At 39.3% G+C, this 27,335-nt stretch overlaps 1 protein-coding gene across 3 annotated transcripts in view; it reads right to left on the minus strand.

Annotated features, from left to right (window-relative positions):
- The window catches only part of LOC113064309 (RIMS-binding protein 2), a 45,682-nt gene extending 18,569 nt beyond the window's left edge, over positions 1-27,113 (minus strand). Inside the window, exons 1-10 of one of the 3 annotated variants that reach the window (XM_026235019.1) lie at positions 26,740-27,113; positions 24,740-24,770; positions 24,061-24,191; positions 20,937-20,942; positions 13,472-13,477; positions 7,391-7,475; positions 3,677-3,766; positions 2,702-2,737; positions 1,365-1,487; positions 172-276 (exon numbers count right to left, since the gene is read on the minus strand). In XM_026235019.1, coding sequence (XP_026090804.1) covers positions 172-276; positions 1,365-1,487; positions 2,702-2,737; positions 3,677-3,766; positions 7,391-7,475; positions 13,472-13,477; positions 20,937-20,942; positions 24,061-24,191; positions 24,740-24,770; positions 26,740-27,032 — 906 coding nt within the window. In that variant the 5' untranslated portion in view covers positions 27,033-27,113. Of the gene's footprint in view, positions 1-171; positions 277-645; positions 1,236-1,364; positions 1,488-1,624; positions 1,644-2,701; positions 2,738-3,676; positions 3,767-7,390; positions 7,476-13,471; positions 13,478-20,936; positions 20,943-24,060; positions 24,192-24,739; positions 24,771-26,739 lie in introns of those variants that run through there. The other 2 variants (XM_026235020.1, XM_026235021.1) reach the window with 2 other exon arrangements.
- Between the last annotated feature and the right edge of the window lie 222 nt (positions 27,114-27,335).

Consider the following 27,335-nt stretch of genomic DNA (forward strand, 5'->3'; position numbering starts at 1 on the left):
TGATTATGTCTGTTATGTAAGTTTAAAAGACAGTTTCAATGTGACATTCAAACTTACAATGTGTTAAATAAACAAAGATGAATCCCTGGGACATACAGTGACTGTAGTTAACGAAACACCCATACTGTATGTGTGTGTGCTGGCATGTTTGAGGTTCACTGAGGTTCTTACCTTCTGCAGAAGGGTGATCTCCTGCTGTCTGGAGTTGAGGAAAGCCAAGGCCTGCTCATGCTCTGCCTCCAGCTGCTGCCGCCGATCGGCAGCCTCTCGCATATGCTAAATGTGAGAAAAGTAAAACCAGAAAGAGAAAAAAAAAAGGAAATTAGAGTTAGGACATGTTTGTCACACATTTGTAGAAACTCCTGCTTTCTTAAAGACACATTGTAAAACCAGTAAATTAAACCCTGTTCTAATCTGCTGTATTCAGGCTGCGGACAAAGACCTGGGAAAAGCATTATGGATAACCTCTCGTGCGCTTTAACAGACACGTTAAGTGCAGTAGTGACATTGTGAGTGATGACGCCAACAGCCACTGATAGAGCGGCACTTGGTAAATACAACATGTTCTGTGAAAATCCCGAAAACCAAGAACGGTTGGATCATTTTTTGGGGGGATTTAAAATAGATAGACTTAAATAGACTTACCCAGTGGAAAGTTCAAATGAAACATTTCAGACAAAAAATCTTTTTTTTTGTCCCCTGCTGCAACACTATCTGGAATGATTATGCCTTTCTGAGAAGAAAAAGACATCTTCAAACAACTTCAAAAGGAATCCTGAAATTTTACAGAAAACCTCTTGTTTTCTGATCGACTTATTGCTATACTACCTCTAGTTCTTTGTCTTATTTCATCTCTTCTGTAATCATTTATCACATAGTCAATAATAAGAAAGGTAGGAGAGATAAAAACATATTTCTCATTTCAAAGATGAGCAATCGATTTCTTGTTATAAGAACATTCTTCCTCATCTCGGGACACATGACACAAGCAGTCAATAAAGCTACAAGTACAGGGACACGTTTCATTGAACAATGAGAGAGCAACATGATGCTGGCAGAAACAAATCAGATTAATGCAACATCATTATCTCAGCTGGGATCTCTTTTTCCTTTAAAAGCAAGACTCTAAATACAATCTTTAATAATACTGATTCCTTTATTAGATATAAAAAAGGAGTTTAATGATATAATAAACAGTCAGTTTACAGTATTTTACAAGGCCGTCTCTGTCTTCAAAACTCTTTCTAAATCATTGGTGTTATTAAGATTAAAGTTTGAGATGGCTCTTTCCAAGATCATAATGAATGCTGGCTGGATTTGAATTGGTAATCAAACTACTGTTTCACTAATATCTAACATCTTACCTTCAGGACCTGCTCAAGGTTCTCCAGTTTGTCTTGGAGCTGAGCCTTCTCCTGCCTGGCAGAGTCTTTCTCTTGACTCACACAACCAAAAGCCTTTCTGAGCCGATCATAGTCTGACTTTACCTACAGAGTAAAAGAGTTGGAAACAAAATAAGGATATATAAACTGCCTTAAGTCACAAAAATCCATCTAAACATACACAACTGTCAGGTAAAGGGATAGTTCACCCAAAAATTTAATAATAATGTTTATCTGCTTACCCCCAGGGAATCCAAGATGTAGGTGACTTTGTTTCTTCAGTAGAACTCAAACTTGAGTTGTTTAGTCAAACCGTTGCAGTCTATCAGTCTTATGATGTAAGTGGATGGGAATCATGACTAAAACATACAAAAAACGATTGGTCTGTGCAAGAAACTGAACAGTATTTATATTGTTTTTCTGATTCATGCAATGTCTGAACTGTTCGCATCCTGTTGTGCGCATTCTCAGCAGCAGGTGTGTGAGGCGTCTTCTTCTTCTTGTTGCCGCCTATCTCTGAAGTGGAACATTAACTCTAACTGAGATTGCAAATAGAGTGTCAATGGTCCATTTGAGAGATAGGTGGCTGTAATGCACTTATAAGTCTGTGATCCGACGTAAAGCAAGAAGAAGAAGAAGACGCCTCGTGCGCCTGCTGCTGAGAATGCACACAACAGAACGCACTCAGGAGAGTTCTAACAGGTCAGACATTCCATGAATCAGATGTAAAAAAAAAAAAAAAAATATATATATATATATATATATATATATATATATATATATATATATATATATATATATATATATATATATATATATATATATATATATATATATATATATATATATATATACATAAATACTGTTCTCACACAGTCCAATGGTTTTGGGTCTTTACACATCAGTGTCGTCAAGAGCCACAGGGTCTAATTTGTTTGCGTACATTTTTTGTTTGTTTTATTGTATGATTTAGCCGTGATTCCCATCCACTTACATTATAAGACTGATAGACTGCAAAAAACATTTGTAGTTAATGTTCTATTGAAGAAACAAAGTCACCTACATCTTGGATGCCCTGGGGGTAAGCAGATAAACATCAGATTTTCATTTTTGGGTGAATTATCCCTTTAAACAAAGAAAAGCAGAGCTAATAGAGGAACCTTGGCCAGACTTCAAATGTTGGACATTTAATTATAGCCACAACAAAAGGAAGAAAATTACTGACTCTGCAATAGTGTGTAAATGCATTTTTTTAGGCGACAGCTCTAAAAATAAATATTCAATTTTCAAAAATGTGTTTGCCTTTTACATTGACTCACGATGCTGGCAGAGCTCAGAGAAACGCAACCAATCACCTGATGAGTGCAGAAGAGGGTCATCTCAGGACAGAGTCAAAAAATTTCCGATCAAAATTCACCACTCAATATATCCCACACTAGTGGCTGCATCATTCTGGCACAAGCCCATACTCTCATTTATTAGCACACATTTCATCCGTTCAGGCTCAGGAAAATGGGGAGGTTGATTCACATATTGTATTGATTTAAGATCAGTATATGAGATTGTGCCTGGTGCAGAAGCATGTAACAAACTGACCCGTCCCACTTGGGGTTATTTACCTACTTTCCTCTGCCTTGTTAGCACCACTGAATGCTGGGAAATGAGCCTTTGATCACTGAGGGAAAGGGAATGGGAACATACAGCACTACCTGATTAAACAAAAGACATTTTATCTCAGACACTTGTCTGGGGTTGTGACAGATGGCCCTTTTTGCTGTTAGAGGAGAAGAGCAGCCTGTGGATTATTTTGAAAGAGACTGCCAAATCATGGCATGGTGGCTTGGCAAAAAAGAAAAAGCACTAGTGAAAATTACACTAATAACACATTGAGTGCCATAGACTGCCACTCTCAGCAGTTCCTTTATCAGAATGATATCCACTTCTTAGCAGATTTGCTACTCACATTTCTATCCCTATTTGTGTGTCACTGGATTCCCTTCACAGTATGATCAAGTTTAAGTCTTTCACTTTCTGATTACTTCCAATATGCATTTGGGTGCCGATTTCAAACCATAATAAATGCATAAAGGCAAAACCCTATTCAGTATCAATGAACTAAATCTAGTGAAAACAAACAAGGTGGATATATTGACCAGAAAGGGATGCGATAATATCAATACTGCTGATGAGATGCAGAGCAGAGCCTTTTGGGCACATGTTCCAAGAAGAGCCATGTAATGAGCAGCCATTGATCTGATGAGATCAGCTGGGGTGTAATACTGACCATATCTTACCTTCTCATACTTTGTGGCCCTCAGGATATGACTAAGCAGCTCATGATTGAGCCTTTTTCTTTCGAGCAAAGCATCCTGAAGCTCATTCTTCTGTCAAGAGGAAAAGGAAAAAAGGAGTCAGCTCATTTTCATCAGCTCATCTATCTATCTATCTATCTATCTATCTATCTATCTATCTATCTATCTATCTATCTATCTATCTATCTATCTATCTATCTATCTATCTATCTATCTATCTATCTATCTATCTATCTATCTATCTATCTATCTATCTATCTATCTATTGAGAGTACTGGTGAGAAGTACAACTGCAGAGAAATACAATTTTGCTGTATCATCCAAAGGAAAGAAAGATCAACATATAAATCTCGTTGTGAACAACAGGGTGCATAAATGTGACTGATTAGAGAATAAACCCATGGGTGATGAAATCACAATCTTTTAAACACAAATCACTTTAGTTGAAAAGGAATGAAGATGGGTGCTCATTTTTTCATTCATCACTGGCCTCCCAAATCTCAAAACATCTATAATGTTGTGTGTGAAAAATGAGTTAATATTTCATTGAGATTGGCACTCTGCAGCAATTACCACAGACCAGATTCAATTTGTTGGTAGATTACCTTTTTAATTGGATTGAGGTCATTTATGCTTCTTTTTTGAAGTGTATCATTTTTGTCTCCACTTGCAACACTAAATGAAAATTTCAAACAGGTTTTCCAAACACTTCCTCCTTTTTCCAATGCTCGGACAGTTAATTGATTGATTAGATGAATTGATTAGTCGATTTTGGCTGGGTCAAACAAACCCAAATGTTTTGTTTTCTACAGAGCACCTGAATTTCTAGGTGATTCAACCTACAAATAGCTTACGTACAGATGTCTATACATCTTAAGCTAGGATGTAGCTAGGATAGCATTTTAAAATGTTAAATACTGCATAGCTCATGTTTACACAATGTTTAGAAAAATAAAGAAAAAGGCAACCAAAATCATCTCTCTTCTGAGCAGACGACTTGTATCTCACCACAATAAATCTACTCATAAATACACCCCCTAATTTATCTAATTTGACTGTTTAAAACAGCCGCCCGTCACTTGAAGTTTTCAAAGTGCAACCCCCTGGCTGAACTCTGTGAGCATCTCTGACTCAGCATCCTGTCCCTTCCTGACTGGCTCACATGTCATAGTATTTCAGGTGGCAGGTTTGCTCAACAGCAACTAGAGGAACATTAAAACTTTCTTGTCAGAAGCCCTGTCTGTCAACCACAGCGTCACCCTGGTCATGACAGCTACTGCACACGAATGTGGCGCACACTCAACTGCCTGCAAACAGTGACCACCACAGACCTCCCATGGGATCAAGTGTAGCATATTCTAAAATACATTTGGGAACATTTCAGCCATCATGTTCTATTACCTCGTATGAAAGGACAGTCTTTAACCTCTGCTCAAGGGACCTTTAAGAGGCAGCTGAACTGGCTGCACATTGAAACCAGGAGTAAAAAAATATGCAGTTCGCTGCGCAATCACGGCTGATTAAATGCAGCTTTAATGTGGTAAAGATTAGACTACCATGGGATTATCAACTGTAACTCTCACAGGGATGTGAGTTAAAGCAGCAGCACATATCAAACCCAGGATTCCTGCTTCTGATTTCCATATGGATGGCTCAAGAAGCAGAACAGTGAAAGAAGGAGGCAGTCTTGGAAAGAGAGACAGAGAGCGAAAGCAAGCCACAATATTAATTCGTGCAGACATGGCTGCCTGATCCCAACCCTCCAGTTTGGCCGCTGGTTCTGCAGCTGCTCAGAAAAGCTTTGCTCATCCTTCCACAACATTCACTGAGATGAGGCTCTTTACATGGTCAACCACTGCAGCATTGTAGATGTATATAGGCTGTGTGGGTGTTGTTATACCACCATAGATATATAACAAGACAAACAGAACACTGGGATGCAGATAAAATTATCTCAATTATGTTATGTTATGTTAAAGAAAATGAACTGAGAAAATAATTCTGTTTTAAATCCAGACAATGTTTAGATAAATTAAAAATAAATAAATAAATACATAACATAATAAATTAATAAAATAATTAACTAATCAATAAAAAAAATACCTTTTTTCTTGAGTATTTTCAAATAAATAAATACATTTTACTGTAAATGGCACTTTGGTACCTTTTCCCGTTTTCTAACAATAAACATAAAAAATAAATACAAAATGCATAATAATAATAAATAGGTAACAGCATTGCAAATTTATCTATAAATGAAACAAAAAAAAAAACATATTTGTTTGATAATTTTTCTTGGGTATCAGGTTTTAACGAGACACTGAAATATACCTTATTTGTTGAAAGTGCCGAAAAAATTTACTGAAGTTTTTGATGGACTATAGAATGGCAACTTCCCTAAAGTATTTCAAGTCAACTATCCATATATTCATTGCTGTACCAGGTTACTGGTACTGGCACCCTGGGTACTACACTCATTCTTACTAAATACGTTTTATTTGCCAACAATACATTCAAGTCTTTAACATGCATCCTGTAGTGGCAGATCTGTCAATCTTAGGTGATATCTCCAGTCTGTACCTGTAACAAACAGAAATCTTAGCCTCTGATCCTGCTGTGAAAGCTCAGGGCTCCTCTCCCGTTAAGAGCAGGTGGTTGCTATGACAGCTACAGGAGGTTAGCAGGGAGGCCGCCTCCTCCCTTAGCCTGTCACTACACTAATGTATATACCGCAATAAGCAAAGAAGGCAGTTTAGCTGGTACACAATGACAGAAAAATTCTCATTAAGACAGATTTGATCCAGTTAGACAGCTGTTTGTTATTTAGAGCAATTATCTCTGTGACCTCTTTGACATGTCATCTCTACAAGTTGCAAAACATACACTAATTAACACCCCCCAGCTCATTAAAATTATTAGAGTAAATCAAATGTTAGGCGAGCTGAGCTACAGTACTTTAATTGCAACACTAGGGCTCTATCAAATTAATATATTTGACATAAATGGATAAAGATGTTTCTCAGGGAATCTTGAAAGCACATTTGAGCATTTGCCACCGAGGAGCATGCGCTTTAAGATCAGACATGCTATTCCTGTGCTTTCCCATTAAACACCCACAGGATCTCCACTAATGAGGTGGTGCGGGGTAGCTTCATTCATTCAAACCGTATAGGGAGATCTTACGTGCCCTTTACACATGTAAAAAACTAATATTACAAAATGTAGCTCTCATGTAGTCCAAAGGCTTTAAATTCTGCAGAAGTAATATGCAAGAATTCTGTCTTAGATTAGTATCAAAATCCTTCACTTCAAATCCTTACTTTTTAAAATAAATACACAAACCTTGCTGGAAAAGGACACATCTATGCAAAGGATTAATAATTAAGTACTGTATGTCAATTCCAAAATTTACTGCAGTACAGTGACACTTAGGGTTATGCTTTGAAATGTGGATATTGTAGTTGGGGATAATTCCTCAATGTCAATAACTTTAAAATAAAATAAAATTAAATTAAATTTAGAATATTTAAAGCTTTAGTAAAAGGAAGGACATGCATTTCAGAAAAATACACAGGAGAACAAGGCCAGTGTACTAATTGTGGTTTATGCTTTATGGAGTGCACCAGAAGAGCACAAATGACTTTCTGACATTATCAGCCATGACATTATGCATTGCGCACTGTAGCTTGTACTCACCAAAGTCTCACATTCTAATGTCTTGTTCTTTACTTCTCTCTTAAGGATCTGACTTCTTTTCCTGCAGTCATTGACCTCTGACTCCTAGAATTATGAAGAACAAGAAATAAAGGACATGACCAATAATAACTGATTTAACTGATAAGATTTAAATACATATTTTATGACAGAATACATGCAAGATGATGTGAATGTTATCACATAACTAAAACGACTGCATTGAAGTACATTCCAGATACTATTAACTGAGAAAATGGCATATTTACTTAAATGAAACAACAAATCGACACAAATGAAAAGATAAGGATAGATGCACTGTGTATATATATATATCAAACGGTTGAGAAGTCATGTTTCAGGACTATTACGCAGTTGGTGCAGAAATTACAATATAGTTATAAATATGAAGTCAACCCTTACAGAGTTCTTGAACATTTAGGAATGGACTGAAATATTTCAAGGGAACATGGACATCTCGGACCAATCTCAGTACATCCCAGTCCTTCAGGCCAGTATTACTGTCAGATAGGGCATTTAGCATAAAGAATGTATCTTGGTGTGCCAGAAAGAGAGCTCTGCAAGCATGTGAGGGTGTGCAATGCCTAACGATGGGTGTTTTAAAGCAGCGATGCGTAGCATTAGGACTCTCGAGGCAAGAACAGAGAAGGAACAGCTGGGAGCTCAAACCTAGTGGTGTGGAAGTAACAACCGTTTCATCTCTGTCAACATGTTACACAGCTGAGCTTCGCTAAACCGAGGGTTTTTTCACCCAAACCAACCTAATTATAACAAGACAACACCTCCCATTAAACGAGAAGAATGAGAAAATGCAGTTTTATTTTTATCTGAGCTATTATCACTGTACTGTAAATCCTCGTGTTGTTCAAATGGCAAAATGACAGCATCATCTCTGGCAAGTCAGAGAGAGCAGTCAAAGTGGTATGCTTTGCGTGCTCATGTGCATTTTACAGTGGGGGAGGGGACTCTGGTGTTGCTATAGAAACTCATCCAGGTAGCATGTTAACCATGAGAACGAGCAGCCCATTTGGCGCTCATTCACAATTCATTGTTAAACCAAACTCACAGGATACAGAATACTCCCTCCAAAGGTCCAAGACTGTGAAGATACAAAATGGTTCATGTGTAACTGTACACCCTGAGAGGAATCATCATGACGTGGTACATATCAACAGGGAGGAAGCACATCTCTATGGGAAGGAAATCTCGGGTTTCGCCTGTCCATCTGCCCTATCATTAGATAGCGATAGCGTTATGGCTCCATTTACCGCATCAACTGTGTTGTCAATTTATATGCGTCTGTCTTATGAAAAATGGGGGCAAAGATGCCTCGGAGGGGGTCTGTGTTTGTGAAGAGTTTCTTGGGAAGCAGAGATTATTCAGGGCTCTCTCCTACATGTTTTGAGAGGAAATCTCTGGAGTAAGGGACTACAGGGAGACTGCATAGGAATTCAAAATAGACATGTGGTGTGCCTGCCTCCTCTGTTGCTGGCACATGCCACATCATAACTGGCACTGGTTGTCATTCAGCACAGGGGAGAAGAGAGGGTAAGAAGTATGAAACAAGGGGAGGGACAGAGAGCAGGTTAAAGGTCAAAAAGAAAAGAAATTTCAAGCTCAGCATACAACGCCACAGACAGATTTAATCGCTGTATTCTAATCTCCCTGTCTTTCTCATGATACTCACATTTGTAGTGGTGGAAGCTTCTTCCTGTGGACACTAGAGATATATACATGGGGTGTGATAATGATGCTACTGTGCTCAGGATTTCAACATGGTGATTGATTTATTATTGGTTCAGGATCCTGCCGTCCTGAGAGTCTCGGTGCCTAGAAGCCTCTGAGTTTGTTACTCTGTGATTATCTGTGTATTTCTGTGTTTTTAGCTAGCTAAGGCTCTGAGCAAACCTTTAAAGGGATAGCTCACTCCAAAATTAAATCTGATTTTCATTTACCCTCCCTAATGTTGTTAAAACCCTATATGACTTTATATTTTATATTTGAACTCAAATTAGATGGGTTTGGGGTTGTTCAGGACCCTGTTGACTTTACTTTTATGGACAGTGCTGTCATATTTTGACATATTTTTGTAGAGCAACCCAGATTTTAACATCACCCTGGTTCCCTCAAAAAAAAATGTCAGTCAAATATTTTTAATGGATTTTGGATTATTGCATAAATTAAAATAAAAATAAGATAATATAAGTATATGGTTCATAGCCTTTATTTCATCATGATACTCTTCATAAATGAACAGAGCTTTAGGAATTTGGAAGACCAAATACAACCGGCAGAAGTAAAATGTTAACTTTAGATTAAAAGTGAATTACAGGTACACCACAATCACATGACATAAACATCACAAACATTAAACTTCGGACAACTCTATAATATCTCCAAGTTGACAAATTGTAGCTAACACTATCTCCAAGACTGTGGTTATAAACACCGCGAGGCAGCAAAAGCAGACTAGTAAGTAGATGTATTCTCCTATTCTGTGTGATGAATTTTAATCAAAACCTCTGTAGTCCCATTTAGCCACTTGTTAGAAATCATCTTTTTAAAACACACATAAAAGCTTGGAACCAGGGTTTCCAGGTTTTAGAACTCATTCCTGCAGCAATCTATTTAGTATAACTATTCCTCTTAACATTTATGTGCATTATCGCTAAAAATAGGCCACTTTGAATCACTTTGACGGCATCATGGATTTTGAGGGAGCTCAGGATGGCTTGTTAGCTGGGTATTAGAGTATTGTCATTTAAGCCTGTTTCTAACCGTCCTAAAAAAGAAACAGTGATGAATCTGGCTGAGACTCGAGGCTCGGTTTGGCACAGAGAACATCCTGACTGACTTTGAATATACACTATAGATTTTTGTGTTAGGAAGCTCTTCTTCGGATAACTCTTACAAATGTGCTGAAGCAAAGGGCCACTTAAGACAAAAACAGAGGACTTTACATTAAGATTTACATTTCCAAAGGGTACACACAACGCAATACTAATGATGTATATTTATAAAGACAATTATGGGTCTTGCTCCAACTTTGCACATAATAACACCAACTTTAAAAGGTAGCAAGCATATGAAGACACATTTAATTGAGTGTGCTGACTGACATATTTTAATCTTGCAATCAGCAAATAATGCATGCATTCACATGACTGTCTGAGTGGACTGAAAGGGGACCAGAAGGAGAACACAGGGCGTGGGGTGTTTTTAAATAAGTCAATATCTATTGAACAGCAATTGTCACACAGCTAAGGCGGGGGAATCGCTGTAACCATGACAACCGGTGAGATGCAGTGAGGCAGCCGGCTGCCCAGTTTAAAAAGTCTGACCCAGGACAACCCATAAAACAACAAACGTAAATTCACAGTTTAGAAAATCTCCAACCTGCTGCCTTGAAATTCACGGAAATGCACAAAAATTAACAAAGCATCTAAATGTGTAGATTACAGAGCAGGGGGCACATGTGATGTTATTTTTAATAATACACACTTGTAAAGAGAAACCCCTGATCTGTTATAATGCTTGAGAAAAATAACTTGATATCATCCTTCACCATGCACCTAAAAGCATGAAAATACCTGATGTATGAACTGGGGCAATACCAAGCTAAGAGAATGTATACAGAGAGGGTGGGGGGTTTACTATGCTGCACAGCTCCTCATACAGAAACACACGCTGGAATCCCCACACCCAAGCTGCAGGCAGAGGAAGGAAAGTGAGAGAAACAGACAATTGCAGCAAAAGGATAAATGAGAAGAGGAAATATTTACCGTCTCATTTCCAAGTTCCAAAGGCTCTTAAACCTGATCAGAAAATATTCTTTCCTTTCCCTTCTGCACTCCACCTCCTCCGTCTCGCTTCCTCTGCGTGTGCAAATGTCAGACAGTGACAACAACTCTCTCTCTTTCTCGTTCTCTTTCTCTCTTTACAAAGCCTGCAGCATGCTGCAGAAGCAGAGGCACAATGGTCCCCCACCATACGCTACGGTCTGCCCTCCATCCCCTCCCTGAGTGACTGATGCTGGATGAGGGTGGAGGACAGAGGAAGTGGGAGGGGAAATTATGGAAATAGGCTGTCGAGTGGGCAGCAACTCCTAAAACCATGATCCCTCCCTGCCAGTACCAAAGCTCCATGCAAGCAGACACATGGAGTAAGTGGAGCTTTTTTTGGAAAAAATCGTTTACGTTTTTGGCTTATGTACCGCACGACTCCATCAGCAAGGACGGATGCCCAGTGTTGACTGAAATGTATTTCTCTTCATACTGGAAGCTATTTATTATGAATTATTAAACAATGACAAATGTACAAACAATATTTTACACAAATAATAGTAGTATTTAATTATAAGTGTTGGGAAAGTTACTCTGAAAATGTAATCAGATTACTGATTACTCCTTTTAAAAGCAATTACGTTACTGTTCTTATTACTCTATTTCAAAAAGTAATTATTAATTAGTTACATTACTAGTTACGATACTTTTTTCTCCATTAAATTTATGAAATCCCAGCATAAACGCTCCCAATAAATAATTGTTATTAAAGCATCAATCTTCACAGAGCACTGTTTTTTTTAACAGTTCCACCATTAGATAGCGACAAGTGACTTTTTATGAGTGAGTCAGCAATAAAGACTTTACATTGAAAGACACTGAAACAAGGCTGTAAACAAGGAAGTTATTTTTACTTTCAACAGCACCTTGTAAGATGCAGCCAACAAATGCACTGACTAGCATTGTCATCGGAAATCAACAGATGAATGGATAGTAGCCAACGACAAAGACATCGCTTTCCTCAGTGGGCATTCAAACTAATGTTTTATAGTCTATCTCTCTCCCATAATACTTTACAGAATACAGTGAGCTTTTAATAAAGTCTAATCATGACAACTCTTTGAATATTTACGATGGTTATGGATATAACTGTGTTAATGTATTTGGTCTTGATGGAATAAATCTGCTACGCTTCTGCTGTTGGTTATTGTAGTTGTTGTAGATTATTGCTGCTGCTGCTGCTGCAAAGCAAGTACAGGAACTTGCTATTGCAAATACATATGCCGATACGGTACAATGAGTATTTAAGACATACTGCTGATGCACAAATATCATTTATAATAACCCATAGCAGATCTATACAGGTGGAGCTGGGGAAGGTGGAGGGTTTCAGAGGAACTGAAAGCATGCTGCGAACTGCTGTAGTGAATGCTAACCAGCCATTTAAATAAAAAGTAATAAACAATAAGCTTATTGGCTGCATATGCAACATGAACCAATCAATCAATTACACAACAGTTGAACCAATCAATCAACTGTTGTGTAAATGCAACATCACTCTCATAGCTGTGCGATATGGCTGTATTGACTGCGGCCTCGTGCCAACCACTGAATCACTTCTGGGCCGATATACAGCCATATCACAATGCTATGAGTGTGATATTGCTCATATATAAAAAAATATAATAAAATATAAATATTTTATGTAAACAGGATACTATCAGAATTAATATTAATAATTTATTTTATTTAAAAATTGGCTTTTTCTGTTTATTTATGCAAGTGGAGTGGAACTCTGTATAAACCCAATTGGGTTTCGTTTCCTCCTTGTACTGTATCCATGTGATATCCGTGCAGAACAAATAAATATATAATGTAATGTAATTATTACATTTTATTAAATGAAATTGTGGGTGAATCTGAATCTATTTTCAAGAATAGAAAAGCATAAGAGATTATTCAAGATTTAATATTTCAATCTATCTGACCAGTCATAATTTTTAAGAAAAATAAAATAAAATGATCAGTTCTGTTTTATGCTCTCTTTAACAAAGCAAAATTGAAATCACCAACCTAACACATAAACAGAAAGACACATGTACAGAGGCTCTTATTACCCTGCTTCAGAGGTAACGACCTCTTTCCTTTGTCATCTGGTGAAATCGACATTGCTTTAAGGGAGTCCCACATCTGAAAAACCCTGCAGTCAGACTGATACATCTGCTTGCAAACATGACTAGGAATAAAATGATGTAGGATGTGGCTTTGGGCTAGCTCTAAGAGGGATGTCTACACACCACATCAAAATAGAGCTGCTAGTGTAATGGATACAAAGCATCATACCACAAAGCTTTTAAATCACTGATAAAATTGTGGGATTCCATATGTATGGGGGAGGCCTATATAGATTTCCAGTCAAAGGTGTGCATATACATTACAGAAACAGTGAAGACAAGCATACTGAATAATAAAATATATGCACAAGATGAAATGTTGTATAATGCACTATGTAATGTGCAATGGACATAAAAACTGCTCTCTGTCACTAATGGGCAAGAGGAAAAAACGATTAAATAATACCAGAAAAAGGAATAATCCCCCCCCCCCCCCAAAAAAAAAAAAAGCAGTTTCACTGATGGTATGAAATTTCTATGAAATTATCTCAATTCATGAAGCAAAAGTTATCTCACTACACTGGGGAAGCATTACTGTTGCCAACTCTTGTGAGAAAAATAAGCAACTGCAGCTTCAAAAACAAGCACAATATGATTTGATTATTTATTATCATGAATATTATTGCCACGCCCATGGACTGTGTGTTTGTTTTCCTCCCCCACATGCTCTTTTTACTATGTGTCCTAGTTCTTCCCTCATGTCTGATTGTGTAATTGATTCCAGGTGTTTCTTGTAAATTTCCTAACTTGGTTCCCTGTTTAAGCCGTGTATTTCCTGGGTGCTGTCTAAACATCATCCCCCATGCTATGTGTGCAGTCCTTCCTTGTGATTTCATAAAGACTTTTCATGGTGATATTGTCCGTCATCTATGTGCTCCTTGTTCCCATACATTAGCGATTAGCGATGACAAAAGACAGCTCCTACAAAATGTAAGCAGCACCCCCTTTCCCCATTTTGTTTTTCAGTTTTTTGAAAAGTCTTTTATTTTTCTCTCTCTCTCTGGCTCCCCGTAGCCACTCAGTTCTTTGCCCTTGCCTGCAGAGACCTCCCCTTCACTGAGTACACCTGGGAAATCTGCAGGTTTGCCCTGACTAATTAGATGATGCCACCATCAACCTGCTGTTCTGGATCGGGGCAAATTACTAACTAAGTGGAAGTTAAGGAATCCACCGGTGTCTGGAGAGCATCCGGCCCGATCCAGAACCAGCCCTCCATCAAATCTACTGGCCACTCTGTTGTCAAGCCGTTCCTCAGTCAAGTCCGCTGGCCGCTCAGAAATCAAGGTCGCCCATGAGTCTGCTCCAGTGTTGGCTCTGGCCCCTGAGTTCCCTGAGTAACAACTGTCTGCCCTGCCATGGTCCCCTTGTCTGCCTGCTCCTCCATGGCCCCCTATACTGCCTGCTCCGCCATTGCCCCCTAGTCTGCCGGGTCCGCCATTGGCTTCGTAGTCTGGTAGCTCCGCCATGACTTCTTAGTCTTCCTGCCTGCCATGGGACACCGGTACCGCCTTGGTGGCATCCTATCCTTTCCAAGCCTGTCCTGAGGGTCCTTCCTTGTGAATTAATAAAGACTGTTTATGGTGATATAAGGAAGACACATAAATTATGCAGCAAAAAAAAATTATTTGCCTGACCTTTAATAGTGGTTGCAAATATTGGAAATTAGCTTTCTTTGCATAAAATAACCATCTTCAGTCAAATCAAATATCTGAATTGAACAGAGAAAATGCCCTTATGCACTTGATGTTAATATGAATGTAGCAGAGACCTGATTAGTTTTAAACCCTTGACTGTAAGTATCTCTATGGGATGCTTCAATTAAAGGAAAAGCAGAAAGGAGAGAAGGGATATTCACTCCAGAAACTAAACCGTATACAGTCACAGAGGCACGGCTCTAAAAATGGGAATTAACAAGCAGCAGTGGAGTAAATATTAATCCCAGGTTTTAGTTTACAGGCAGTGATTCATTTTGTTTTGGCAACTGGCATGCAGAAATCAATTGTGAAAATTGCTTTCAGAGAACTGAGGTCACAATGTTATTCCTTATGACCAATCATGCTCATAATATATGACTTCAATATAATGCTGTGGGTTTTAGGAAATTAAAGTTTTAGGAACTTTAGTCAAATGTTTCTTGTTTAAAAACTAAATATTTAAAATCTAACTAGGAATGCACATGATATTGGTACCATATTAATTACTAGAGATGTTTCAATTGATAAGCATTGGTTTATATGCATATTTAATTGTGCATTAACCTTATTTTTACGTGTATTTTTATGTTTTCAGTCATCTAATTGACACAGACAACAACTCTGTTCCTGTCTTGTGTTGTGTTTTCCTCCCCCACATACTCCATATTTATTATTATTATCAGTTTTGGAAGTTACTTCCAAACTGCAATACATTATTGATTACTCATTACTGTTATTTAAAAGTAATTCCTTACCTTACAATATTAACTGTAATGAGTTGCATGACTCCTGTATTACTTTTGAGTTACTTTCACCCAAAAATACAGAAGTTGAACATTCAGAAATGACAAAAAGTACTGCAGAGCATTTCACATCCATTGTGTAGCATAATGACTGTGGGCTTTCTAGATCACTAACAATATACAGTAGCTTATAATTGGTAAAGTGAAGGCTCAAGACAATGCAATAAAAGATGACAAAAGAACCACAAACAATCCAAATCTGTTAAAATTACGATAGCGGTAAAGTGATTATCTGGCAATATCTGTGAATAGCTTTTCCAGTCTTCTGCCATCTTCACCCATTAGCCGCTTTTCCACTGGACAATGTGAGCCGGAGCTTACAGCCAACCGGGTGGGACTAATAGCCTTGGACCTCGAGCACAGAGGCCGAAATCGTGCCGTGTTTCCACTGTCGGGCCAGTAGCCTCGAGGCAGTCCTGTAAAACATTCCCTAAATGCGCCTTCCCTGGACCATGTAATACAATACTAAGTTCCATCAACGAGAGGGAGATTAATTAAATAAATTACTAAACAAATATATCAGGAGCTGTCCTTTAATCTATATTCTATAATCCATATTTAATCTTTATTGGACACCACACGTGGCTATTGACTGACCACGAACAGGAAAAAGAACGTACTTGCACATTTGTTATTCGTTAATGTCTTGCGGTCTTGCTGTAGTATTTTTTTTAATTTTTTTACAATTACATTTTGGGCTAAAAGTGTGTTGTAACGCAAGCGTTACTCAACATGTACAGAGTAAAAAATTCTTGAAAATTGATTAGTAATGCCTTACACTACTGCGTTAAATCAAAAAGTAATCCATTACTGTAACACGTGTACTTTTGTAACGTGTTACTCCCAAAACAGATTATTATGACCTCATTTGGCCCTTCCCTTTCCTGTTCTCATTATCATCATTTGTTCCAGGTGTTCCCCTTCTAGTTCTATTGATCCCAGGTGTGTCCCATTAGTTCCTTTCTTACTTTAGCCCTGTGTTGTTTCCCAGCGACAGGTCCTATTGAACGTTGATCCTCATGTCCTACGTGTGGTTTTCCTTGATATGATAATTCTGGAATCTCCTTCACAGTAGGCACACTGTGACAGAATATCGGACCGAAACAGTAAGCAGCTCTGTGATGCAGCAAACTATGATAGGTCCAGAATGGGTCTCCTCAGTCTACTGCAGAACGTGTTAATGTCCAAAAACAAACATAAACAAAAGAGATGACTTAACCTGCAGATTTTCTTCAGTGTAAAATGTTTTATTAACACGTGCACCGATAGTCCAGCAGTTGTAGATATTTACAAGTGCTCAGTCCAAACCAATATATATAAAAACAAAGTACCAAAATAAACCAAACAACAATCCACTTGTATCTACTAATATACAAAGGGGTTTTAGCCCACGGCACCTCAGTAGCACGTTTGCTCTGTTTGGTTAACAAGCCCTGTTTGAAGTCTGGTGCCAAGATTTAATGACCATTTTCAGACACGACCACTAAAGGGTAAGTTACACCAGTTATTATTTAATCATCCACTTTAAGATTTATACTTCACTTGGTAATATATTAAAACAGATCACCACTCATTTGCAACCATAATATAAAACCACCATATATTAGTCACCAATCTGTTTCTCTTTACAGTTTGAAATATTCGGGTACCCCACAACACAAACAAACATGGTTTCACGGTGTCCTTAGACTTATCAATTTTTCCCCTTTTAGTTCTATTGATTCCAGGTATGTCCCATTAGTTCCTTTCTTACTTTTTTTTTTCCTGTTTGGGTGTCTCGTATTGAACATCAATCCCCATGTGCTGTGTGTGATTTTCCTTGATGTATATAAAGTCTGTAATAATTCTGGAATTAGCATTTGACTCTGTATCAACACTCTGTCAAATTTTAATATTGTGTGTCTTAGTTGTCTTTATTTCAAATAAGACTCAACCAAATATCAGCCTACATTATGAGATGTTCACTTTAAGATATCATGTTCACAATTTAACACAAGATTGCAATTACTGGCACATATTCAGCTGGAGCTTGATGCTTCCTGTCCTGGTCTAACGTATGAGACAAGGATCTAGAATGGATTGGACCTCCTGCTCCAAATGACTCCAGCGGTCGATGCAATGGAGAGGAAAATACAGTTAAGCAAGCAGCATGGCCTAGCAAAGAGATCACTGTCTGAGTCTAATTCTATTTGGGGACAAGGCAACTCAAGCCAGGGCCCAACCCTCTCTTCTCTTGACTGCCAACAACCTTACAGAAAAACACTGTATACTCTTTTCATTCATCTAAATTGTCTACTGAAAAATAGTTTGGTTCAGCTATGCACTGTCCCGTCAGAGATGGTTTTCTGGCAACCAGCCATAAGACTTGAACTGGAAAAACTGTCAAGGTATATTCACGTGGTTCACCACTATCACAACTGAACCTAATAAATTAAGAGGTGTGATAATGTTGAATCTGAACCAGTGCCAGCCTGGGCAGACTTGATATTCCCTTCTCTCTCTTTCAATATAAGGATTTCAGACAGGTTTTAAATAAAAAAAGCACAGAAAATCTGAGTGTGTTGTAAGTTTAATAAGAAAGTTTGTGTAAATGAACACACTCTCAAAGCAACAAACAAACCCAGAATATCTGAAAATATATTACGAGTATATTACAGAAATAGTTGCCCCTGCCCACTAATAATGTAATACAATTTATTAAGTAAATAGTTGAGAGTATGAATTACCTACTGTGGTGCTGTTGCATTTAGAGCTCTGCTACCTGTTAATTAACTCTGGTGTAAGTAATATACAGTAATAAAGATATAATTTTGTGTATCCCGTTTACAGTTTTCCCGACACGCCAATACAAAGGGTGTCAGAGGCCTAATCTGCTGTACCCAGTACCTCACACCTGTTCCCGGAGCGTCCCAGGCTGATACACAATGAAGTGAAGTGAAGTGAAGTGACATTCAGCCAAGTATGGTGACCCATACTCAGAATTTGTGCTCTGCATTTAACCCATCCGAAATGCACACACAGAGCAGTGAACACACACACACACACTGTGAGCACACACCCGGAGCAGTGGGCAGCCATTTATGCTGCGGCGCCCGGGGAGCAGTTGGGGGTTCAATGCCTTGCTCAAGGGCACCTAAGTCGTGGTATTGAAGGTGGAGAGAGAGCTGTTCATGCACTACCCCCACCCACAATTCCGTCCGGCCCGAGACTAGAACTCACAACCCTTCGATTGGGAGTCCAACCCTCTAACCATTAGGCCACGACTAATGGTTAGAAGAACTTTGGTATGCGACTAATGGTATGCAGGAACTTTCCCCCGAGTTGGCAAGGCCCACTCACAAGGCTTCAGAAGTGGCATTCGTCGCTTAGAGTCCCCTCCCGGGTCGGTGGTATCCCCTCACAAAGCTGTGGAGCCCACTGATATTCCCCCCAAGACAAGGAAGCTCACTTCAGAGCTTGCCGAGGCAGCGGAGCCTGCTGATGTTCCCTCTGAGGCAGCGGGGCTTGCTTCTGGCTTTCCCAAAGTGGTGGAGCCCGCTGATGTTCCCTCTGAGATGGAGGGGCTTGTTTCAAGCCTTCCTGAAATGGCGTTGTCTGATTGCACTTCATTTAAAGTGGTGGAACTCCCCTCTGGTTTTCCCAAGCATTCCCCAAACTTCACACACCTGTCACCATACTCCCACCACTCTGCCTGGCTGAATTGTAATTGTAGTTATTTGTTGGTTGATGCAAGTTGGTTGCCGAATTTGTATCACTCACCTGATCCTGTTTTGTTTATCTGTTCTGATCTGTTTTTTTGTTTTGTTTTTGTCTGCCTTTCTGTTCAATAAATCTAATTTCTCATTATATATTTACAGTGGCATGCAAAGGTTTGGGAACCCCTTGCAGAATCTGTGAAAATGTGAATAATTTGAACAAAATAACAGAGATTATACTAAATGTATTTTATTTTTTATTTAGTAATGTCCTGAGTAAGATATTTTACATAGAATATATATAGTCCACAACACAAAAAAATAAATAAAAGAAAAATACAGAAATTATTAAAATAACCCCATTCAAAAGTTTGGGAACCATTGTTTCTTAATACTGTGTGCGGTTACCTGGATGATCCACGATGTTCATGAGTCATATTGTTTGTTTCTGAACAGTTAAACTGAGCACTGTGAACCATCAAAACCTGTCTGTCTTGGTCAGTTTGATTATACAGCTCTCAGTGTGTTTCAGCTGTGGTTTCTATGACTCCAGAGCAACAGAGCAGAACAGAGAGTGAGGTACTCCTGTTACCCTGGACATCGATTGGGCCAGACACAGCGACAGGTCCAGTTCCTCACAGATGCCATGAACACCCATCACAAAACAAAAAAAAAACAATTGTGCATCTTGCAGGAAACCACAAACAGTATTAAGAACCAATGGTTCCCAAACTTTTGAATGGGGTTATTTTTATAATTTCTGCAATATTTTATTTATTTATTTATTTTGTCTTGTGGACTAAATGTAAACATCTTTTGTGTAAAATATCTTACTCAGGATAGTACTAAATAAAAAAATAACATGTATTTGGGAGTCCCCAAACTTTTGCATTCCACCGTTTATATGCTGAATATTACTGAACCCAAACGTGTGAATGGCAGTGTAAGCTGTTTATAACAGAAAATCTTGACATACACTCTTGACATCCTCTCCTTGGAGAGTTCTTATGAGAAAGTGATATTCATGAGTGAAGTACTGATGTTCATGAACAAATCAAGAGTCTGATCTTTTCAATGAAAAGTTCACAAAACTGGTATGAATGATTTGAACAAATCATTTTGATATTCACTGACTGAAAAATTCCCCTGAAGGGGAAGATTTAATCTCCTTCAGAGTTGCAAAAGATTCGTTGTTCGTTGAGTCATTGTTTGAACAATACAAGTAGTATTAAGTGTAAGAGCCACATTGGATGTTTGCCACCACAATTTTTATCCCTTTCCCTATCCTCTTAAAAAACCTTTGGCTTCATTGCAATTGCTTCTTTTCTGGTACAGTTCTAAAGTATGTTCTAAAGTACTGCAAACTGCAAACTTTCTCAGTGGTGCTCAAGCTCAGTTAAATTCTGCATGTTTCTTCCATTCAGTGGGACAAAATTGATCTGTAGCAACCGAGGTTTATAACAAAAGCCATTATTATGGTCTGTCAGTTTTCCATTACCAACCTGTCCTCCCTCACTAGTGGGCTTGTTGCCAGGGCAGCAGCTCCAGCATCACACCACTTGGAACACAGTAGATGCATTTTAGCTTATAGAAAACGTTTCAGGTTACAAATGTAAACATGGTTCCCTGAGTAGGGAACGAGACACTGCGTCCTCTAGGGGTCACTATGGGGAATGCCTTGTCTTGACCTGTGTCTGAAGCATACATTGAAAAAACATTAACAACATGTTGGCCAGCGAAAGCCCCTGTCATCACTACCGGTGCGACTATAGTATAAATAGGCACCGGGAGAGCACGTCATTCACTTTTTCGTCTGAAGCTTGTGTCCGAAGAGGACGCAGTAACCATGGTAACATTCATAACCTGAGACGTTCCCTTTCAAGGAAACATCGAATTGCATCCTTTAGGGGTCGCTATGAGGAACAGTATACCTATGCAGCCATGCTGATGTGAGTGCAGGCCAGAACCATGGCGAGCACTAAGTACCAACTTTACTCTGCAGGGGAATTTCCATGGGAGTTGCCCCTGGGACGTTAGACAGCTAACCGTGACATTATCCCTTATGGCCAAAAGCCTAGGCTACATACCCAACTTACCTGTTAGGGCCTAGGCCCGCGGTAGAGTTCAAGGCTTTGAATCAAGAAAGATTCCATTAAAGGGGTACGGCAAAGAGCCTAGCATTTTATACTAAGTCTTGCCTGTCTCTACAGATCCCTAGTAGCAACAACCTTTTTAGATAGGTATCCGAGGATACATAGGTGGAGCGGCGCCCCAGATGAATGGGCCTTTTACCAACTCAAGAAAGGGCACAAAGCAACCACGCAAAGCCCCACCATATATGAATTTAGAAAGAATGCAGAAAACTAGCGTGCAAACTTACCACAGTGTGGATTTTAGAAAGTGCACAAAGACCTCATGTGCACACTTACCATAAAATGGATTTTAAGATACTGTTCTAAGGAGCTCTCGTGACACTCCATTAAATAGAATGGTGCAACGCACTGGTTGCCAGGTGTTCTTGCAAAAAACAGAGAACTCAATTCTCATGTGAGAGGAGAACTCCGAATTCAGGAAGAGTGCAGCGCACTCATAGGCAACCATTTTTGGTAAAGGGGAGCGCTGCTAAACAACCATGAGAACAGCCCATGGAGCGAGGAATTTAACTCCTCAGAAAGGGAGAGAACTCAGGCGCTTAAGGGGAAACGCCATGCTAACAATAGCCCTGCATGTTGAGTGATGCGATGTTTGATGTGTATTAATAAATGACACTGTGACAAGTGGGGCGGGGCCGAGGGACGTGGGAACGAGGAGTGAGGCTGGTGGAATGATTGGGAAATCTGCGACACCTGCGACCCACCACTGGTCTCGAGTTCCACGTAGGAGATGGAAGGATATAAAACTGGAGCGACGACAGTGAAGGACGAGAGAGGACCAGGCCTGGGCTTTAGTTTATGTTGTGCTTTTTATTTGCGCACATCAGTCGTCCGTGAGGGGCTGATGCGCTGTTTTGTGTTTATTTTGTGATTATTAAAGTTTCATTTGATTGTGCGCTGGTTCCCGCCTCCTTCTTCCCAATGATTATGGAGATTTTATTATTACAGACACACTGGTTGAGGGGAGCCCAAGGAACCAAGGTCTAACCAACTCTGAAAAAGAGAATGAAGCTGAGTGCATAACCCTTACCATACAGGATTTTAGAAAGTGCACAGAGTCTTGCGTGTACACTTACCACCTATGTGGATTTTAGAAAGTTCACAAAGTGTTCAACGTGCACACTTACCACCATGTGGAGGTGCTGAACCGAATTGGAGAGGCAAGCTCAAATACAACCGTCTAAGTCGAGGGGAGCACTGCTTGACATCTAGCCGAACAGCCAGGAAATTTTGCAGTTCCATGCTGTGCCGGGGGCCTGATGATCAAGAAGGCTCCCGCTGAAGCCTATGACCTGGCCGCATTATCCAGGAGGCATGAAGCCGGAACCAGGGCTATCATACTGGCTGGTGAAGTATCGACAAGTGAAGTAACACTGCTAAGAAATCTCACAGAAGGATTATACACATAACCATTCAACATGTATAGAATGGATCATACTCACCCACCATGGTTCCGGCGCTGGAGTCCTGCTCAAGAGGCGACCAAAAGAAACCTCCAGGCCGGACCATAAGTAAGGTGGTTTATATGAAGCCACAGAGCCAACCAAACATCAAAGGTCCAGCATAGGAAACTAATGCAGGAAGTTCCTACCTCCCTTAGACCCGCGATTTCTCCTACCCACGTGTGGGGGAGGGGCGAGCCGTGACACTATCCTTGTGTGGCCATTTCTGATCCTCAGATTGAGAAGGGCCAGGACTCCTGGGTTGTACAGGCTCAGACCTGGATCTTCGCCTCCCTGAACTTGCCATTGTCTCGACAGCCATTGTCTCGACAGAGGTATCAAAATTTAAAAGGTGAGATGTCTCCTAAAAGACTTACATCTTAAGAGAAGATGTAAAGATTCTCTTTAACAACCCCTCAGTAGTCCTGCAAATGCATCGCAATGAGCGCAGCAGAGTGCATCCAACTCCTTCAAGAGCTGAACGCACTTGTGCTTGCACTTCACTACACACACACCCATCCACAGTACACAAGCCGTGTGAATTGTAGGTATCAGAGCAAAGCCTCTGGTGAGAAACATGCACTCCTAAATGCTGAACGCTTCAAACAAAACAATGAAGATGAAGAATAGAATAACGTGTTCTCCCGGTGCCTATTTATACTAAAGCCGCACCGGTAGTGACGTCAGGTGCTTTCGCAGGCCAACATGTTGTTGGTGTTTTTTCAATGTATGCTTCAGACACAGGTCACGATGAGGCATTCCCCATAGCGACCCCTAGAGGATGCAGTTCCAAGTTACCTTAAAAGGGAACACTGTTGCTGTCACTCATTAAACTTCTCACTAGAGTTTCAGACAACATGCTGGAATCCAGAAATGTGATTATTGCCAAAAAACGAAACAAATAATCAATGCTGTTTCTGCTGTCTGAGAGTGGCTAGCTCTAGATTAAGAGCTCTGATGTTGTCCTCTAGGAGGCGGCAGCGTTTCACATGGTGGGCTGCATGATAGGCCAGGTGCAACGGCTGGGCCTCCTGCTTCAGCTGCAGGGGAATAGGGCAGACAGAGTAGTGACTTACCCAAGCAAACTTTCAGGATGAACACAGTGGACACAATCCTGCATATTAAGTAAGTCACTTTTATTCAATTTTAAAATGATTCCATTTATCTCGGAAATTTAAACTATAAGTAAACCAATTGTATGTCTAGGCACTTTTGAGTGTTTTCGGGCTAATTTGAGCAGTCTGACACAACTTTGGCTCAGCCAGTGCTGTGAGTATGGTGAGGGACTATCAGATGGTTCAGGAAACCTGATCGAAACAGTCATTACTTTTTTTAGTGGTGCAAAAATGACACAGTATATCTTTCAAGGTTTAAGACATAAACAACAAACATCTGAAATTCATATTTAAATAAGCAGTGTGGATAAACTTATTTTAAAAGAGATTAATGAAATGCTGTGGGTGTAACCACAAGACTTCTAGTTCAAAATCAATCTTTGTGAAGTTACTTATGCATTACACTGCTTAAATTTAGGCTACAAATAATCATGCTCAGATTATCGCGTTTGCTTGTTTTTTCTGATACTTGCCAACTGTGAAATGCTGACAGGAACACTGGCACTGTAATGAAACTGAAGCACTGCATTAGAAGGGATCTCATCCCAAACCAGACCATGTAAATAAGTAATATCCTACTCATAGTCACTCTAAAGAAATACAGAAAAAATCATTTAAAAAAAGCTCTCTTCCTGAAAACTGATACTTGTATTTTACATTTACACATTCAGAGTCCCCTTTGAAGTAATTCATATGTTATCATGTTTGCATAACATAACATGACTGAATTGCACTGTACCAAATTCTCTGTAGGACATTTTAAACTAAAGAGTGCATCATTATTAAATCTGTTACTGCTAAAATGCAGGTAAAAATGCAAGTAAAATGCACCAATGTAACATGTCAGAATAAAAGTTATTAAAGTACTAAAATATACAGGTATTCTCAAGTATTACCATTATGAAAACATTCAAATGTTACGACATTTACTAGAGACAATACATTTTTAATGTCCAATCAAGTTTTGAAGCATGCTGATTAAAAATAACAGTTTTCTTTCCTTGTCAGTTGAGCCAACTAACAGTATGGTGGCAAACATCCATTGTGGCTCTTACTGAACCCTAGAAACAAACTTAATATAAGTTATATGCTTTAAAAGCAAGATAAAGCAAACTAAGTTCTCAGCCCACATAAATGCTACATGAAACACTGCTCATCCATTTGACATCATATCTCTCTTCCCTTTTCTCTTAACAATCCTGCAACCTAAATTTTTTTTTGCAATATTTAATCATATCTCACAGATAATATTTTTCCTTCTTTTTGAAATTAAGAAAAATACTTTTTATTTTTATTTTTTATTTTTGTATCAAGATATATTAAGAAGTTCCGTTTAAAGAAAATGCAAAAACAAAAAAGGATTGTTGGACTTTTTGGGTGTTTGCCAACAATGATAACAGTTGGTTGATCAAATATAGCATCATTAATTATCAGACACACAAATTAAGCCATTTTAAACTCTCATATCAACTGCCAGCCTTTTGGTCTGCAGTATCAATGTCAGAAAAACAACAGTTGCCAATCACATTATGTGCGTTTCAAAGCTCTTGCATCTGTTTTGTGTGATTTAACTGAGAAATCTTACATAATCTCAGAAAACAGTCTGCTGTATCAGAATAGTAATACTACCAATCACACTGTGGTGTGTGTGCCAGGTCTCCTGCTGGTTTGTATGCTACACTACATTAGCAGACTCAGTCACAGCCAGTCAACCTACTGCCCCATCAGTACCAACTCAATCACAGCCAGCAGAGCTACAGAAACACGGGGTGGTGAAACACACAGTTCAATATATCCAACTTCTCATGTATAACAAGTGAAAAGCCCTGCAAGCGGGATGGAAGCATTAACCAGGGAGCTAATGAGCCATTAGACTAACAAATCAAGCCGACCATCAACCCTCCTCACAAAGAAAATGTCCAGTCATGAATGGAGCTCCATAGCAGCAGGTTCATTTGGAAAATGAACTGAAGAAACATTTTTTTCACATCAGTTGCCTGCTGACTGCCCCGGGGACTGTGACGACTGCTTTAGGAGTAGAGAAAATAAAATAAAAAGTATGACCTAAAGTGCATATTTACACTGAACCATGACCTTTACCAGCTGTTGCTGAGACCCCCCAAAATAAACAGAAACTCAGATTAACTTGTATCCGATTAAGGTTATCTGCTTGTTTGCATTCTCCAAACTTCCTGTAGAAGACTAAGCAACAAGACATCATCACAATCCACCACCTGAATCCAGATGCCACCAGGTCAGATGTCTCCCTGCACATATATATGGATCATGCTATATCCTGTAGGATGCTCTCTTGTCTTTCTTTGCAGTATTCCAGAGCCGGAATGAACCAGCGCACACTCTGTTCTAAGCCAAGGAAGGGCAACATGTAGGCATAACAGCACGGTATTACACACACATTCTCCTTGCTACTGATCTCATTTTATATCAGACATGATCTGTGTGTGTACTGTACCTTAATGGTATCCGTTTCCACCTCTCTTTCTCCTCCTTAGAGCTCCCACTCCCATATATCACCAGCTGCCAGGAGTGGCAGTGACGACACGTCTGTAGTGCGTGTTTGTGTGTAGCTCTGTGCTCATGCGTGCATGTGTGTCCCTGCAGAAGCCCTGAGCTGGAACAAGAGACAGACAGTGTGAAAGCATCTCCAGGCTCTCTAGGAGTGGTGCAACAGAACTGTGCGTTCCCTATCTTGCTCTTTTTCTCTCTCTCGTTCTCTCCCTCTCTGTCCCTCTCACATGCAGTCATAGTGAATTGCGCATGCTCCTTGATATACACATTCCTGCTCTCATACAGCACACACACACAGGCTTTCTCTCTCTATCCTACACTTGCACACTCACATATGGAAAGCAGTGAGTGTAAAGTGTGTAGAGCAGTGTAGAGCCACTCCCATCACTGATGTGTAAATCATTTGCCTTTTCAAGCATGGCCTTTCTAATATTTCAAAAGCCAATTAAATATATCTAATCATTTGCAGCAATGCTATTAGTATTATTTTTGAGACATAATCTGGGTTTTAAAAAATTTTCATTACCCAAATATAATGAT

The sequence above is a fragment of the Carassius auratus genome, chromosome 46 (assembly GCF_003368295.1).
Source record: "Carassius auratus strain Wakin chromosome 46, ASM336829v1, whole genome shotgun sequence".
Classification (NCBI taxonomy): Eukaryota; Metazoa; Chordata; class Actinopteri; order Cypriniformes; family Cyprinidae; genus Carassius; species Carassius auratus.